Genomic DNA, 15,519 nt, shown 5'->3' with positions numbered 1-15,519 from the left:
ATTTGTTGGATGTCTTAATAAATGTTTGACTAAACTCATATTTTGCAAAGTGAACCTAAAGGCCAAGGTGACATATGGAGTGCTTGTAGCTGACAGCAAAACCCACTGTAGGGTACTCGGAGCAAATTACAATTTGTACCATGCATGTTGCTAACCATGTTATGAATTACTGATTATTCCCTCACTGAAAAATTTTAAGTTAAATTTTGTGCTAAAAGTAGTACCCTCTCTGATCTAAAATTCAGAATTTATAGTTGAACTTGTTACAGTCTTCAGCCCAAGTTTGCAGTGTAGATTTTCTCATTTAAGGAATCAAAATTTATAGAACACAGGCTGTAGCCTACTAGTGAAGAAAATCACACTGTGTAGGAAAGGAAAGCACAGAGCTCCCAGTCAGTGCAGGGGAGATGACTGGGATGAAACATGACATCAGAGTATGAAAGAAATAATCTGAATTTGGTAATTTATAACTTTTAGCCTTCTGAGCTCGGCAGCTCTGTTCTCAGATGCCCTGTTTTGCTGTGCACACTGTTTGGTTGGTTGTGGGTCGCTGGTTTCTTGTTTTGGTTTGGATTTATTATTTTTGCATTCATCCCCTCTACACGCAGAACACAGCCAATGGATTGGAGCATTGCTGGATGCTGGGGTACAGCAGAGCTTGAGTTAAGGGTCAGAGCCTTTGCACAAAGCAAGTGGATGCTCAGTTTGTGATCCCAGCAGTGCTTCTGCTCTGGGGAGAGCCAGGCTGTGGCCACGTGCTGGAACAGGGGAGTGCCTGGGCTGCTCCTTGGCAAAGGACAGCTGCACTCGAGCTCTCAGTTTATTTCCTTACTCTGGATAATATAAGAATTAAAAGGCATTTGAGTTTTGCTCTTCAAGTAAATTTGAGACAAATGTTCTGAATTGAAGTCATTTCACTGTAGAAAGTGAACCCCACACAAACAGTGGGAACTGCTGAGAGCAGTGGGGTCTGAGGATCCTGTTGTTCAGGATATGTTCCCAAAGGAAGTGGTGCAGTAGTGGCAGAGGAAGATGTGGGTCACTTTGCATAATGTCAGAATTCTTTCAAGATAGGGTCTGTTATTGTAACCTGCTCTGATCTAACATTGCATGCAGCCAGTTTTTATCTGGCAGTGCTTCATAAGTTAATTTTTTTGACAATAAAAACTACTAGTCTGAATAAACTACTTAGTCACAAATACATCAGATATTTAACCTATGTTTAATTTGTTTACACAATTTAGCAATTTCACTGTGTAGTTTCAATTTGAAAAAAAAATCCAAGTGATAATGACTTTTGAGATAAAAAGTAGCAGTTAAATATTGCCCCTTTATTTTAAACAGCAAAGAATCCCAAAGATTCTCACTCTGATAGAAAAAAGTATTAAAAGGTATTTGGACTTTCACCTAGAAACGTTAAAGCAATTTTCCCTCCCTATTTTTAGAATGACTTTAATTAAAAATGACAGTATCAAATGGCATGCAATAATGACTTGTTCTGGTCTAACCTTTTAAAGAATTCTATCTAGAATACTCTTCTTGCACTCATCTGGAGGTGATGCAGCTTTTTTCTTTTGAAACTTTTTCTCTTTTCTGTTCTGAAACAGTGAAAATTACCAGTGTCTTCATTCACATGTCTGCAGCTTTTCCCGTGTGTGGCATGCTTCCTTCAGGTAGAAGTCTATTCAAATATGTCAATTCTTATATTTATTTGGAAGTAAAATGTCTCATTTTACTGAATTTGGTCATTGTGAGGTCAGATGATAAGCTTTGACTAAATCAGTTACTCTTCATGAGAAATGATAAACATAAACTTTGTGGCAACAGACTGGAATAGATTCTGCTTACCAATCACTTTACAGTTTGAGGGAAATAATAAGGAGCTCTTGTAGTGGGCAGAATGTGTTTCACAGGGGGATGGTATCCCTTATGGAACTGGTGGGGAATCGGTGGGAAACTGAGAAATTGCAAGTCTATTACTGAAAAAACAGAAGCCTCGGTATCTCTATTGTCTTTTTTTTAGTTTTTTTGCTGTAGGGTTTTGTGGCTTTTTTTTTTAGTTAAGGGTATAGCAACAAATTCTTGTTTTCAAAATTTCTTTTTTTTTTTTTTTTTTGAGAAATTGATCTCGAATCTGAAAGATCTCAAATGAGATGAGAGTCTTATAAAAAATACTTTGCCTACTGGGCCTGGTTCTGTCTTTCCTGCTTATTTGCTGTAGCATTTGATAAAACCAAATGAGAAACAGTTACTGCAGTTCCATGACAGTGTGTGATGCTTTGGGATGAAATGCATAAAAGTCAGAAATACACATCTGTACAATTAATGGCTCTAAAACTTACACTGAGGAGAGGCAGGCAATGGCATGTCAGGTTTTGGAGTTGTTCCAGTAAGATCCTGTCTGTCAGGATATTTCTCATGATGTCTTTGGCCCAACTGGATGGCTTCTGGAAAGCCAGGCCAAGCTAGGGGAATTATTTCAAGGATAACCTTTCATCACAGGTTTTAATTTATGTGATGCTGGCTGGGGGGGCTTAAGTGTTAGGAATATCTCAGATTCTTTTCTTTCAGATGGTGGAGCAGAAGTGAAGGCCAACAAAATACGCATGAGTGGCTTAAGAAGATACAGACCTCCTAAGGTTTTAAAGGAATGGGAATGTTTCCATAGCAACAGCAGAATTGCTGTCAGATCCAAGTGGAATCCTATATGCTGCTTCAGATTGTGGCAGGTGTTAGGACACCTCAGACTTCTTTAAGTTCACCTGCAATAGCTACAGTCTAATCTGGGAAATGTTTTGAAGTCCTTGGTACTGTTTAATGTAGGAACTCTAGATACTGTGATATTCTTAGCGATGACTAATTCTTCTTTAATTTTGCCAAGCATTCAGTATGATTTTTCATTGTTTCCTGAGGCAAACACTATTATTTTAGTCCCTTCATCTGAGAGTTTCTTCATGGGCTTGATGATTCTTATAACCTTTTTCTGTACAATTGAAAGGTTATAGCTTTATTCCTCTTGGAAATAGAGCAGGTCTGAAGTAAAACACAGCAGTGCATCCTGCAGCAAACCCCAGGTCCTCTAGGCTAGACAGGGAGGTGACAGCATCGATTTATGAGCTGCAGTCAGTCAGTGTCACAAGGTTTTCCTCATTGCTGTGTAACAGGTTAAAGGGAAATGGATTCAGCTGCTGTAGTTTTTATAAATGTCATATTCTACAAGATCCTCTCATAATTTCTGTGTTGTGTCTCTTTCTGTAAGCAGCTGGGGGCTGTGAGCATTGAAAACGTGACTTTTACTGCTTTGGTTCCTTTTTTCTGGGGATTGTCATCTTCTGGGCTTTGAACACCATAAGTTAATGGTGTAAAGCACAGTAATTTCCTCAGCTGTTAAGGGACTCAGGTGGCCCTTGCATGCACTGAAAGCCTAATGCATGCTGAAATCCTGCAAGTTACTTGTTGTGTGCAGCTGAACTGCAGTGCACTGAGAGAGGGAGCCCTGGGGAAAGGACTTGCGTTACTTCTGGTGCTGGGGCAGCTCTTTCAGGCCACTCCTGATGCTCATCTTTGGCATTCCCAGAAAATGTATTGGCCAGGAAGGGACTACTAATGTCCCAGCTTTGTGACTCGCAGCTGGCTCCCTGCCTGTGCTGTGTGGCCTGGAAGCAGCAGCTGGCTGGGGGTGGGCTTTGTGCTTCCGGGGTTTCTGGCCATACTTTAAAAATAGACACAATGCTGATCCCACAGCTTGGGCTCACAGGCTTTCAAGCAAGAGAAGTGCCTTCCCTAAAGTATGGAAGAGTGAGGACTTTGTAAGAAATGAGCCCTTGACAATGACTGCAAGGAGCTTTACATTTTTCTCAAATCCCCACATCTTTTTCAAAATGAAAATGATGCTGTTTTCACAGAGCAGGAAAGCATTCTCTTTTATACTCCTTGAAAGAAAAATGTTTGAAGAGTTTAAAATTTTCAAACACTTAAATATTTTTCCTGTATTAGCCTACAAATCATTATTTGAAAGATCCAAAATATCTATATAAATGTTTTAAGTGGTGTTAGCAGTGATGCTATGCAGAAGAATTTAAGATAAAAGGAAGAAGTGAATCTGATTTCTGACTGAATTTTATGTGCTCATTTAAAATTTCTTTTAAAAATACACTTACTCAATTTTTTTTGTCTTTTCTCATCTGAGCTGTGTAGGAGAAATCATATGATCAGAAAACTGGAAAAAATAGCTTGATGTGTCCTCATTATACCCTCCTATTTCTATCTCAGAAATTAAAAAATTTGTTTTAGTCTTTTCCTATTAACATAGTAACAGCAAACATGAAGCTTAAAGTAATTTTCTGGATTGTCAAATACAAAATAAGCAGGAGATTTATATTGTTAACAAACACATTTTCATTTTTCTGCCTTTTGTACTGAACTATATGTCCCAAGGCACAGGAATAATTAATTTTGCATTCCATTACGCAATAGTGGAGTTTGTAGCAGAAATCTACAGAAGGAGTTTCACCACAAGCATGGATTATTCTGAATTTAAACTGTCACTAAGTTACAGCTAGTGCTGGGATGTGATCTGGCTATGCATCAAACACGGCTGATGTTCTGGAATGTTACACAGCTGCTTTTGGGAAAGTCCCACAGCTGCTGCAGTGGCATGGATAGATTTGCTCTGTGGCATCAATAGTGCTGATGGTTGGTAGCAGTAGGTGATATTGTGCTCACCTGTTGTTTTGTATATCATTGCAGACCTTAGGAATGTGAAATTGCATTCTATTAATCACTCTGAATAGAGTAAAAAGAGAAACAAATTTGTATTTGTGCCTAAAAATTCATTTTTAATTTTGTCTCTTTAAGATAGTATTACCATACCTGGGAACATTTAGAAAGTATATGATGGATATAATTGGATTTTACTGCAATGACTGTGTGAATGATACCATGTGAAGTGAAAGCTGTATTATATTTCATGGTTCTGATTTCAATCACTGTTTTTCAAAATTAGACTATTTTGCAATAATATTGTTTCATCTGTCTTCTGCATGACAAGTAAGTGCTAAGAAATCCAACCCTCTGAAAAATTTCCCTCAGGGTAAGAATATTGTCCTTATTTTCTATTTCTTAGATTTTTGCAAACCCTCAGCAGCCACAAGTAACTAATTAGACCTGTGCAAGTCGTGGGGTGTGAGGGTCCAGGGGTGTTTGATGTCAGGTTTGAGTTTGCAGCGTGTGTTGCAGGTCAGGATTCAGTTCAGAGCCATGGCACACGCTGGGTTTGTGCACTGACAGGCAGGACTGCCCCAGGCTTCTCAGCCATCTCTGGGCTGCAGACAGCACCACCTCAGTGCACTTCTGCAGGCATTTTGGGGGCTTCTCTCATCTGCCTGTGGTTGTCTGTAACCCCAAGGGAGCAGTCACATGTCACGCACGATTACCACGTGGCAGGAATGTTGTTGACCACTGGATTGTGCAGCAAGGGAGTCCTTCCATGGCAGGATATGACACTGTCATGGATCTGCTTCTGGTTCCTGAATGAGCTAAATTGTGGCTTGGGTGAGAGACGTGTAAGATTTGGTAAGAGCTTTCGAAGTTGGTGATAGCGGTCCTTTAGGATGGCACCCCTCTGTCCTTTTGAAGGCATTGTCAGTTAGTTGACGTATAAAATTACTTCTGACTTTTAAAATGACACTGATGTTTTCTTCTGTAGCATTGAAATGTTAACCCTGGCACTTCAGCTTCATACTCACTTGCAAAATTACCTTGATTTTAATTAAGATAAATTTTTATTTAGCACCTCAGCAGTACTTTGGAAAGTAAGTGCAGATGCATTCTATTTCCTGTCCTGGAGAAATTATACTTTGCATTTCTTTTGTAGTTTCAATTTGATACTTTAATCTTAATTTCTTATCAAACAGTTCAGTATCTGATGCTTCTGGGGATATAGGAGGGGAATTGAAGCTCTTGAACTTCTAAATATCCATGAATAATAAAATTGTTCAAGCTGAAATGAACCTTAGGAGATCCAGCCTTCTGCTTTAAGCAGGAGCAAACTGAATTCAGACCATGTTGTTTAGAGCTTTGTCCAGACTTTGAAAACCCCCAAGGACAAAGATCCTGCAACTTCTTAGGGCCTCATTTGCTGTTTAATTAGGTTGTTTATCTCTAGTCAGAACCTCCCTTGTGTCAGTCTGACCGTTTTCTCTTGCTCTTCTGCCATGTAGAGAGCCTGGCTCCATCTCCTCAGCTGGCTCCTTGCAGGCATTGCATTGCCTAAATCTTCTGTTCTCCAAACAATGCCTGTGCCCTCAGCCTGTCCTCTGAGGAAATACTCAGTCCCTGACCATCTTTTTGACCCTCCTCTGAGCACACTTTAGTATTCTCAAATCCTTTGTGGACTGTGGGGCACAAACTGGACACAGACTCCAGATGCAGATGAGCAAGTGCTGTATAAAAAGCAGTCCTGGGTCATCCCGAGCAGGAGCACAGGCAGCAGCTCCAGTGCAGAGCTGGTTTGCTGCCTGAGCTGCTGTGCCCAGCTTTACCTTCCTGCTCACCAGGACCCTCCCCTCCCTCAGGAGAGCTGGTACCCAGCTGGGCACTGCCTGTGCCGTGCAGGGTGTCTGCAGCTGAGTGTCTGTTTGCCCATACCTTTCTAGGGCCCCTCTGAATGGCCGTCCTGTCCTGCAGCGTATGACAGTATCCAGCAATTTGGTGCTGGCCACAAACCTAAAGAGGCTGCATCCATCCTCCGGCTTTAGTGATGCCTATTGCATTGCTTTGCAATTCCAGGGAAAAAAAAAATGAGACCAAGATCTGATGGCCCTGATGGTTTGGTCTTACCTAAATTTAAAGATTACTAGAAATTCCAGGCAAGCCTGAATTTCAGTTAAGGTGTTCCTGAATGTTTCCATATTCTGGTTGTATTCTTATAACCTTAACTACATTTCCCTGTTCTGGAATAACTGAGTACATAAAGAAATACTTCAAATTATTTTTTTTCTTTTGGTGACAGAGTTAGGAAAAAATCCTTAGTTGTAAATGGTTAAGAATCCTGATGAAGTGGTGTCAGCTATTTTAACTAGAACTACATTGTTTAAATAAATAAAATTAATTTCTTTACCTAGTTGTTCTTTTGTTTTATTTTACAGTGGATTCCAGTTTTGCAAGACTTCAGAAATAAAGACACAGTCTGGGGCTTTGTACCATATCAAAATGACAAATCTTCAGCAGAAATTTCATTTCCAATTACACTTCACATTGGAGATTACAATATGGATGGCTACCCCGATGCACTTGCTATATTGAAGAACACTTCTGGAAGGTAATGCAAACCTAGAAATAAAGCTGTCAGATTCATGTTCAATCATTAGTCATAGAAATTACTAACTTTAGTGCATCTCATTCATTTTATCAAGTGAGCAAGACTTTTGATCTCTAAGTGTTTTCTTTTGAACCCAAGTGTGCATTTACACGCTACATTCAGAATGCATAATTGTATAGGCTCAAACTGGGATTCTGGGTGGGGAATTCCATCAGAGACTGGAATATGAGGCAGCATTTTAGGCACTCCTCCCAGAGCTCAGGGACTGATTCTCTCCCTTTCCTTTCCCACATCATCTTCTGTAAATTCCTGACTTCAGCTGTTAGTGCTGGCTAGTAACACCAGGCTGCTGAGAGTTGGGGAGCCTGTTCTGTGCTGTCTCATGGAGTGAGCACTGACTGGTGACTGCTGAAAAATGCAGTCAGTAGTGGTTTGCCCTTTTCGAGAACCAGGAATGTACCACTGATTTTTACATTGTCCAAGAGAACTGAAAATAAATCACACACACACCCAACCCCCTCAAAAAAACTGCTAACCCTTCTTATTAAATTTTTCAGTGTAATCTTCTCGTCTTCCTTTTTTTTTTAATTTTTTCTTCATTGCTTGCTTTCCCAATACTTTCTACTGCTACCATCTGGTGCTAGGTGGGAGAGGGCATGTGGGGATGCTCTCAGGGAGCCTGTTGTACACAGAGGAGTCAGTGATCCATGTAAGAGCTGACCTGAGTAGGTGCATTCCCGAGCTGCTGAGCACGTGCCGCCGGATAAACGCAGCCGGCTGATGGGAACGGAGCAGCCTGTGGGCAGCTCTCACCTGGCACCTGGGGATGCTGCTGCTGGCATGTCCTTACCTTTACCTTGAAGTGCAGCGGCATGTTTGCATGTGAACATGCTTTTGCTTGACAGTAGGAATGATGAATAGACTTGTTTACTTGGGAGAAAAGCTGAGAGCCTTAGAGACCACAATGCCAGTGAAGCTCAGCAGAGCCAGGATGTGTGCACGTGAGTGCAGGCTGTGCTGCACAGCTGACTGCCAGCATCTACAGAGATGGAACATGATCTGTGCTATTGCCTTTCTCTTCATGTCATCGCTTGAAAAGGTATCTTAACCCATGCTTTGTGGAGTCTTCATGTATTCCTTACTTGACAGATACTTGCACTAATGCATTACAAGCAGAATAAGTCTCTCATACAGGTGCATTTGTTATCTTCCTCTACGTGGTTGAATGATCTTGGGTGCAGGTTCATCGTTGGAATTTATATTCAATATGGAAAACAAGAGAGGACCTTACTTTGATGCTTCTGATAGTAAGAGAATTTGGTGCTGAAGTCCAAGAAGTCAATTCAGGTCTTCTAGTGGTTGCCTGAACATGAGTCACCGACTGACATTTTTGTGTTAGAATTCTTCAGATAGTGACACACCTAAAAATGACCCAGTTTGAAGAGTAGCGTGCCTGTGTTCAGCCTACATGATGTGAATCATGACGAGGCTGTGAGCAGCTGAGCTCTGTCTGTACCTCTGAACCTTAAAATAACAGCAGAGCAGCTGTTTCTATTCAGACACGGCAGACGAGAAGGAGGTGATGCTGTTACGGCCCAGAACTTGCCAGGCTAAGTTAAAGCACTCAGGCCCTGAATGTCAGGTGTTTCACTCCAGACTTTCCTCAGCTGGGACTTTGCATCTTCTATTCAGCAGCCATTGAACAGAGGCTGCAGACAGTCTAGAGAGCAAACCAGAACCAGCCTTCCCCTTGCCAAAGTAACACAGCGACGTGGGAACTGCAAAGTTGCTGTCTTCGCTTTTGCCTCAGCCTCAGAAATCTTGTGTTTTAAGCTGTACTATCACGTGTATCCTCATAGCTGGTGCACTTCAGAATGGCTGCATGAAGATGTATGGAGTTCAGAAGCTTGAAACTGTTTTAAGTCTTAGGAGCCTCTGTCCTCTGGCTGGTGTATAATTACAGCAATGTAATGTCATGTAAAATCAATAAAGTTGGTAAATAGTTAATCCTGTAGAAGGCCAGAAGTCATCTATGTCTTGTTGCAATGAACTACTGTGATACACTTTTATTCTCCTTGCTTCTAAATTTGTTTGCTTATTCAATTGAGTGCATTCAAAATTATTTTTAAACTTGACATCAAAGTTGAGTGACACAGTCATGTATAAGGACTGAAGGTACTGGCCGATGATATGACAAGATGTTAAAAAGCAGATTCAGAAAACTGAGGAATTATGGCAAAAACAGAGCAAAGTAACCTAAAAATCAAGAAATACATTGCATGTTAACATTGTATCTATCCAGTATTTGTAGAAAAGTAATGGAAGCATGCTTTGTAGTTTGGGATGGAAGCAAGACTCACTTTTTTTGCACTTAGTATGAAATGTCACATTCAGTATTAATTCATTGGTTCTGAGAGACTTAAGCAAATACTTCCTTTTAAAATGTGTAACTGGGTCACTGATTGGAGAGAATTAAAACAGTGTGGGAATTAAATTAAAAGCTGTCCTTAAATTAGAGCAAATTAAAATGAAAACCTTATTTAATCGATTTTAAACACTTCTGGATCAAGCTGTTTATTTCTTTTTCTGAAGCCTTTCATGCTACATCTACAGATCTAATTTCAGTGATTGATTACTGTGATTAAATGATAAAAGCATTTTTGTAAACTCTTGACCTCAATCTGTGCTATGGTTTAGGAAGCCTGGTTTCTGCTTGCTGTTTGCAATGTAAAGAAATTAAAGCAGGCAGAAACAATTTTATTCATCTGAAGGTATACCAATACATGATAATGGAAGAAAAGGGTTAAAATCAATTATATGCCTCCATCACAATTCAAGAAAGTACTTTCAGATCAAATCCTTCCAAATCCCTACAAAAGAATGAAATAAAGATACCACAGTTGGGCATAATGTTGGTTTAGTGTCCTGCCCAGTGGGCAAGTCAGGAAAATGATCAATACCTTCAAGTATTGCCAGAACTGTTATAAGACTCTGCTGTTTCATCTCCTCCCATAACCCTTTGATTTGGAATTACACTGTAATATTCTGACAGTGTGGAGACATTCCTTACCAGAAACAACAAAAAGGAATCTCACTAGTGCTTGCAGGTATTGTGGGGGATTGAACCTTTTGAGCCTTTATTAAGACTCAATAAATTCTAACAGGTGAAGGTGCTAAATGCACTGTAGATTCTTACATATTTATCTGTTCAGTTTGAATTCTTGTAACTTCTGACTTGAGTCAAAACCTGCACATTAGAATTCAAGTCCACAGGTTTTTCTTCAGGCTAGATATATACAAGAATTCTGTATTAGAAATTGTATGTGTATATAGAATAATAATAGGTGAAGTGATTTTATCAGTAGTTAGTAATTGGTTCAGCTATACCTCCTGTTTTACTTCAATGAATTCATTTTTTCACATGCTGATTTTAAATTGACTCTGGTAACATTGGAATTGTAAGTACTGCATGTGAGTTTATAAGCATCTATCTTCCATCTAATTAGATGAAAGGAATTTTGTTTAACAATTGTTTCCAATTAGACACTAGTAATTGGCATCTGGCATTGCAAATATGTCATCTAAGTCTTTCAGATCCATTTTTATTCAAAGGGAATGTTTTTCACTGGTCAAGTTGACAATACTTTAACACAGTTGATAACAGTAAAGACTGAAACTTGGAGACAAAAAACAGCTGCATATGGAAAGTTGAATAAAAAACTTCTAAGTATGATAGACTTCTAGAAAGTTTTCTAGGTGTTCATGCTCAGTTTTAAATTAATGTATATGTATTAATCCTTTATATGGAAGGACTCTTATGTGACCAAATTATCTCTTCCTAAATCATTATTAGTTGTCACTTGTCAGAAGGAAGGTTGGATAGAGGACTTCTTTTAAATGAAGGATTGATGAGCACCTTGTAATTGAGCAAATCTAAAAAAACAGAGGCAAATTCAATTATTCTGAACGTCTGGAGTAAGATAGTGATAATTTAGATGTCCCTGGTATTACTTTAAATGAGCTATCCTAAAACTGACAGCATGAGAGATGTATGAAATTAGCAGTAAATATTTAATTCTAATTGCAAAGGAATATGTTAAAATAAAACTAAGATAAGTCTTCAGTCTTTCTTTGGTGTTAAGCCTTATTAAATCTCCCTTTTCTGCACAGATGACTTTGGTCAGAAGGTACCAAACTGGGATATAGCATACTTTGGAATAAAGCTGTAGGTAGTACACGATTTATCTGCAGCTGTGTATTGGTGTGAATAGCTCAGTATTGGAAGTGCTGCGAATGGCATGTTAAGGGCAAGGGACTGCTCTTAGTTCAGAGTTCTTGTGTTCTCTTGTAGCATTGAAGCTGGGTTGTTTGGTATTGACTGTTACACATTTCTTGAGCACTTAAGCATTGATTTTTTAGGTTTTACCGGTACAGAAGCGTCTGTCTTTATAGGCTTTCAAGGACATTGCTTTGTCATTTTAAGGATGCAGATGATTATCTTTGTTGCAGGGAGATTCTTTCTGATGGGAAATCTTCAAAATTTTGTTCAAAATAATAGGAAGGTCATGAGCTTGCACTTATTTATTATAGTATGTATCAGAAATGAAACATGCAAGTAGATACTTTGATTCTAGGGCTCCTTGTGTTTCACAGGCCTAAATCATAGAAGAATTCAACTGGCAGCTCACAGGCCAAATCCAGATGTCTCCCAGGAACAACCTGAGGAGGCAGAGAACAGCAGGTTCTCTCCCCCCTGCAGAAAATCAGGGCCTGCAACTCCCTGTTACTGCAGCATGGCCTGCACAGCAACATTTCCTCCTCCCTGGCTGAGATGCAGCACATGGGACAGGGGATACTGCATCTATAATTAATTAATTTCCTCTACAAGAGAGCTCTCCCACAGTGCATTTCTTGGGTCTTCAGCATCTGTTTAGGGTTTGAGATTGCTTTTTTCTTCCTACTGTTTGTCTTCTGTTTCTCTGGTAGATACAGAAGGGTGAAGAAAAGTGGCATTTCCATACTCAGTGCCGCTTTGATTAATGTCTTCCTTTTTTCTCAGTTGTAAGGAAAGAAAATAAAAAAGTTTCCTGTAGTAAATAAACTCCTTGTGTCTATCCATTCATAAGGCTTCTAGCTTAGACTTGAGTAGTGTGTAGAGTATAATGCAAATGTGAGTCTTTCATCTTTTAATTATCATCTAAGTAATTTCTGACAATTTAAAAAAATCTGAACTGAGTCTTTGTAAAAGTTTGTCCAAATTTTAAAAAGCTAAGTTGAGATGGTGAAAAAGAGGAATTGAAACAAACTGCTTAGCTCAGCTTGTCACCTTACCTTGGAGTTGGCTATTCTGATATAGGTAATGCATGAAATGAATGTGAGCACTTAAGAATTTCAAGTTGTGATTATGAGCTCTCAGATACAGATAATGCAGCACCTTAATATTGCAGATGACCTCATTTCCTTTTGGCCATACGTTAATTCAGTGATTTGCCTAAGGAGAAGTGCCTGTGTGTGCCTGTGCATCCTGGATGCTGCTGAGACACAGAAGCCACCTCGCTGTCCCCACAGAGCCAGCAGTGTGTTCAGGGTCACACTGAGGACATGGTTCTGGCTATTGCCCTGGGCTCTGACAGCTGAGCTGCCTTTACAGAACACTGCTCTGGCTCCTGGCTCTGCCCCCAGAAGGAGAGGAGGAAACTTCATCTGTTTCCATTGCCGAGGCAATGAAGGATTCTAGCAGGCTCCCAGGATACAAACCTGCCTGCAGAGTTGGACTGGGCTTGGTAAGGTGTGAGGTTTTCCCAGTTCAGAAGCACTGATACATTATCAGGGAGAGGGGAACCTTGTGTCTCCCACTGACCCATAGGCACCTACTGGATATTCTTTAGATGGGAGATTTTTCTACACTAGCCCTGGTGCTCTGCTTGGTTTCTATGTTTCTTGTTTAGTTTTGCACCTGTCTTTGTGTTACATGTCAGCAAGTGCCTAACTTGGTTTGTCTTGCCCTATTTTTACTGCACTTCAGCAGGTTGGGTTTTGTGTTTTGTATTTTGCTTGAAACAGTGGAAAACATACAAACAGAGGTTTGGTTTAATCTCAAATTTGCTTAAAACATGCACTGTGTAAGAAAAAGAATTAATGGAGCTGAGATGGGAAGAAGCTGTCATGAAATAATGAAAAAGCTTGGACATGTTTTATATAGTGTTTAAGCTGACAGACTGTGGAAGGGATTAAGGAAAATGGCAGACAAGTGCATTTGTAGTTTTTTTCAGGATAAGTAAAGATATGTTCAGTCCTTTGACTGAATGGTTAAGTTACTCCTGTTGGTTTGGATCCATTTATTTAGTGTTTTCATTGTTATAAGTCAGGCATGACAATGACTGTAATTCTGTCTGTAAAGTTCACATAAGTACTTAGGGATTTTTCAAGTACCCAGTGGCTGCTAGCTGAGCTTTTCTTACATTTAACTCCAGAGCACTTGAACTATTTAATTACAATATTTTTAGATTTCAGAAATTTAGACTTCTCTCAAGTTGGTTTATGTATTATATACGTATGTCTTACAGCAATCAACAAGCGTTTTTACTAGAAAACGTCCCATGCAACAACGCGAGCTGCAAGAGCGTGCGGCGCATGTTCAGGGTGTTCTGGGAGCTCTCAGATCTCAATCAGATCAAGGACGCCGTGGTAGCGACCTTCTTTGACATCTATGAGGATGTAAGTGCAGCTCCTCAGCCAGCAAACAGGCTCTGGGTGTGGCTGTGCCCATCCCTGGGCCCTGCACAGACCTTGCCTTTGCAGCCTTGGATTGTCCTGCTGAGCTGTGGATGGCTCTCTCCATCCCAAACTGATTTGCATTATATTCATAACGTTTGAAAGATAATAAAATAAATAGCAAAGGTGTAAACTTTGCTGCACAGCATTTTTCCCAAGAGTAAATAAGCATTCTAATGTAAACTTGGAATTTTTTTTCCTCTAGGGAATCTTGGATATCATCGTGCTAAGCAAAGGCTACTCCAACAAGGATTTTGCTATCCATACATTGAAAAATAACTTTGAAGCAGATGCCTATTTTGTTAAAGTAATTGGTAAGTTATCAATGCATAATAAACTCAAAATGGGATATTGAAAAGGATGTGAATATTTGAGGCTTTGCATATAAAAACATTATGGTAATGCTCTGTACTTCTGCCATAGCAAGCCTGCTTTGCTGGAGTTCATGTGTGTGTGTGTGTCATGTGGGAATGATGCAGAATTGCCTTCAAAAGGGGCTGGTTTCATTTCAGGGACTCCTGGCATGTGTTTTACTTACACTGCATGATCTGTTCTGAGGGTCACTTTGCATCCCTGTGGGAGTCAGTTCTGTGTTTCCAGCCCAAATCCATGCAGCACAAACCACACCTTACCCTGAGAGCACAGAGTGGCCATGAACATGGCCAGGGTGTGAAATAATGAGAGCTGGTTTAAAAGGCTTGAGTTAAATTACAATATTCATAATTAGGTTTTTAAACTGCATGTCCTACTGTGCTCTTCATCTGCAAAGGGTTTGAGCTTTGAGCTCATTTCTTGTCTGTCTTGCTTGATTTTTTGAGAATGTGGGGAGCCTATGAAGATAAAGCTCACTAGCAGCAACTAGAGGTTTTCCTTCAAAAATTATATTTGCCTTCATGTTACTTAAATGCATCCAGTCCTCTAAAGCACATATTCTGCACACCATAAGAGAGCAGAACTGCAGCTGCTGCTGGGGGCTGATGCTATTACTACTTTGTCCACAGCCAGAGCTCTGTTCTCATCGTGATAGTGTTTAATCATTTATCATGTTGGTGGAAGCCTTCTTTTAAATAATACCATATATCTGTAGTGTAATTCACAAAAGCATGCAGAAAATCCTCTGGGAACATCTTACACTTCACAAAGCCATACCAGAACTATAATTGTGTGATATTTTAATGGGGAAGGGAGTAATTTGCAACATGCTTTTTTTGATTCAGTCTGTGTAAATCTCTCTTAAAAACTGGGGCAAGCCTTTCTTTAGCACCCTTTTAGGGTGTGAGTATTTTTGCATAGAAACCCCAGGAAATGAGAATTAATGAGGATCTAAAAATATTTTCACTGTGATACAGGGGAAAGTATTTCTAACAAAATGTGCTTTGTGTGATTTAGTGTATCAATAAATGCATTGTGTTCACTTATTTGGC

The 15,519-nt window shown here is 39.7% G+C and overlaps 1 protein-coding gene and 1 long non-coding RNA gene across 4 annotated transcripts in view; one reads left to right on the top strand and one right to left on the bottom strand.

Annotated features, from left to right (window-relative positions):
• LOC137481137 (uncharacterized) overlaps window positions 1-15,519 on the bottom strand; it is a 115,032-nt gene that overhangs the window by 14,789 nt on the left and 84,724 nt on the right. The window contains exon 5 of one of the 2 annotated variants that reach the window (XR_011003335.1): window positions 1,437-3,153. The exons of the other annotated variant lie outside the window; for it this stretch is intronic. This is a non-coding gene — a long non-coding RNA (uncharacterized lncRNA). Of the gene's footprint in view, window positions 1-1,436; window positions 3,154-15,519 lie in introns of those variants that run through there. 2 annotated transcript variants of the gene reach the window in all.
• The window catches only part of ITFG1 (integrin alpha FG-GAP repeat containing 1), a 72,012-nt gene that overhangs the window by 37,229 nt on the left and 19,264 nt on the right, over window positions 1-15,519 (top strand). For both annotated transcript variants that reach the window (XM_068202642.1, XM_068202643.1), the window contains exons 10-12: window positions 7,149-7,321; window positions 13,888-14,038; window positions 14,301-14,409. In XM_068202642.1, the coding sequence (XP_068058743.1) occupies window positions 7,149-7,321; window positions 13,888-14,038; window positions 14,301-14,409 (433 nt within the window). The remainder of the gene's footprint in view (window positions 1-7,148; window positions 7,322-13,887; window positions 14,039-14,300; window positions 14,410-15,519) is intronic.

The sequence above is a fragment of the Anomalospiza imberbis genome, chromosome 12 (genome assembly GCF_031753505.1).
Source record: "Anomalospiza imberbis isolate Cuckoo-Finch-1a 21T00152 chromosome 12, ASM3175350v1, whole genome shotgun sequence".
In the NCBI taxonomy this organism is placed as follows: Eukaryota; Metazoa; Chordata; class Aves; order Passeriformes; family Viduidae; genus Anomalospiza; species Anomalospiza imberbis.
The sequence above is the reverse complement of the archived record's forward strand: the minus strand, read 5'-3'. Positions and strand labels throughout refer to the sequence as shown.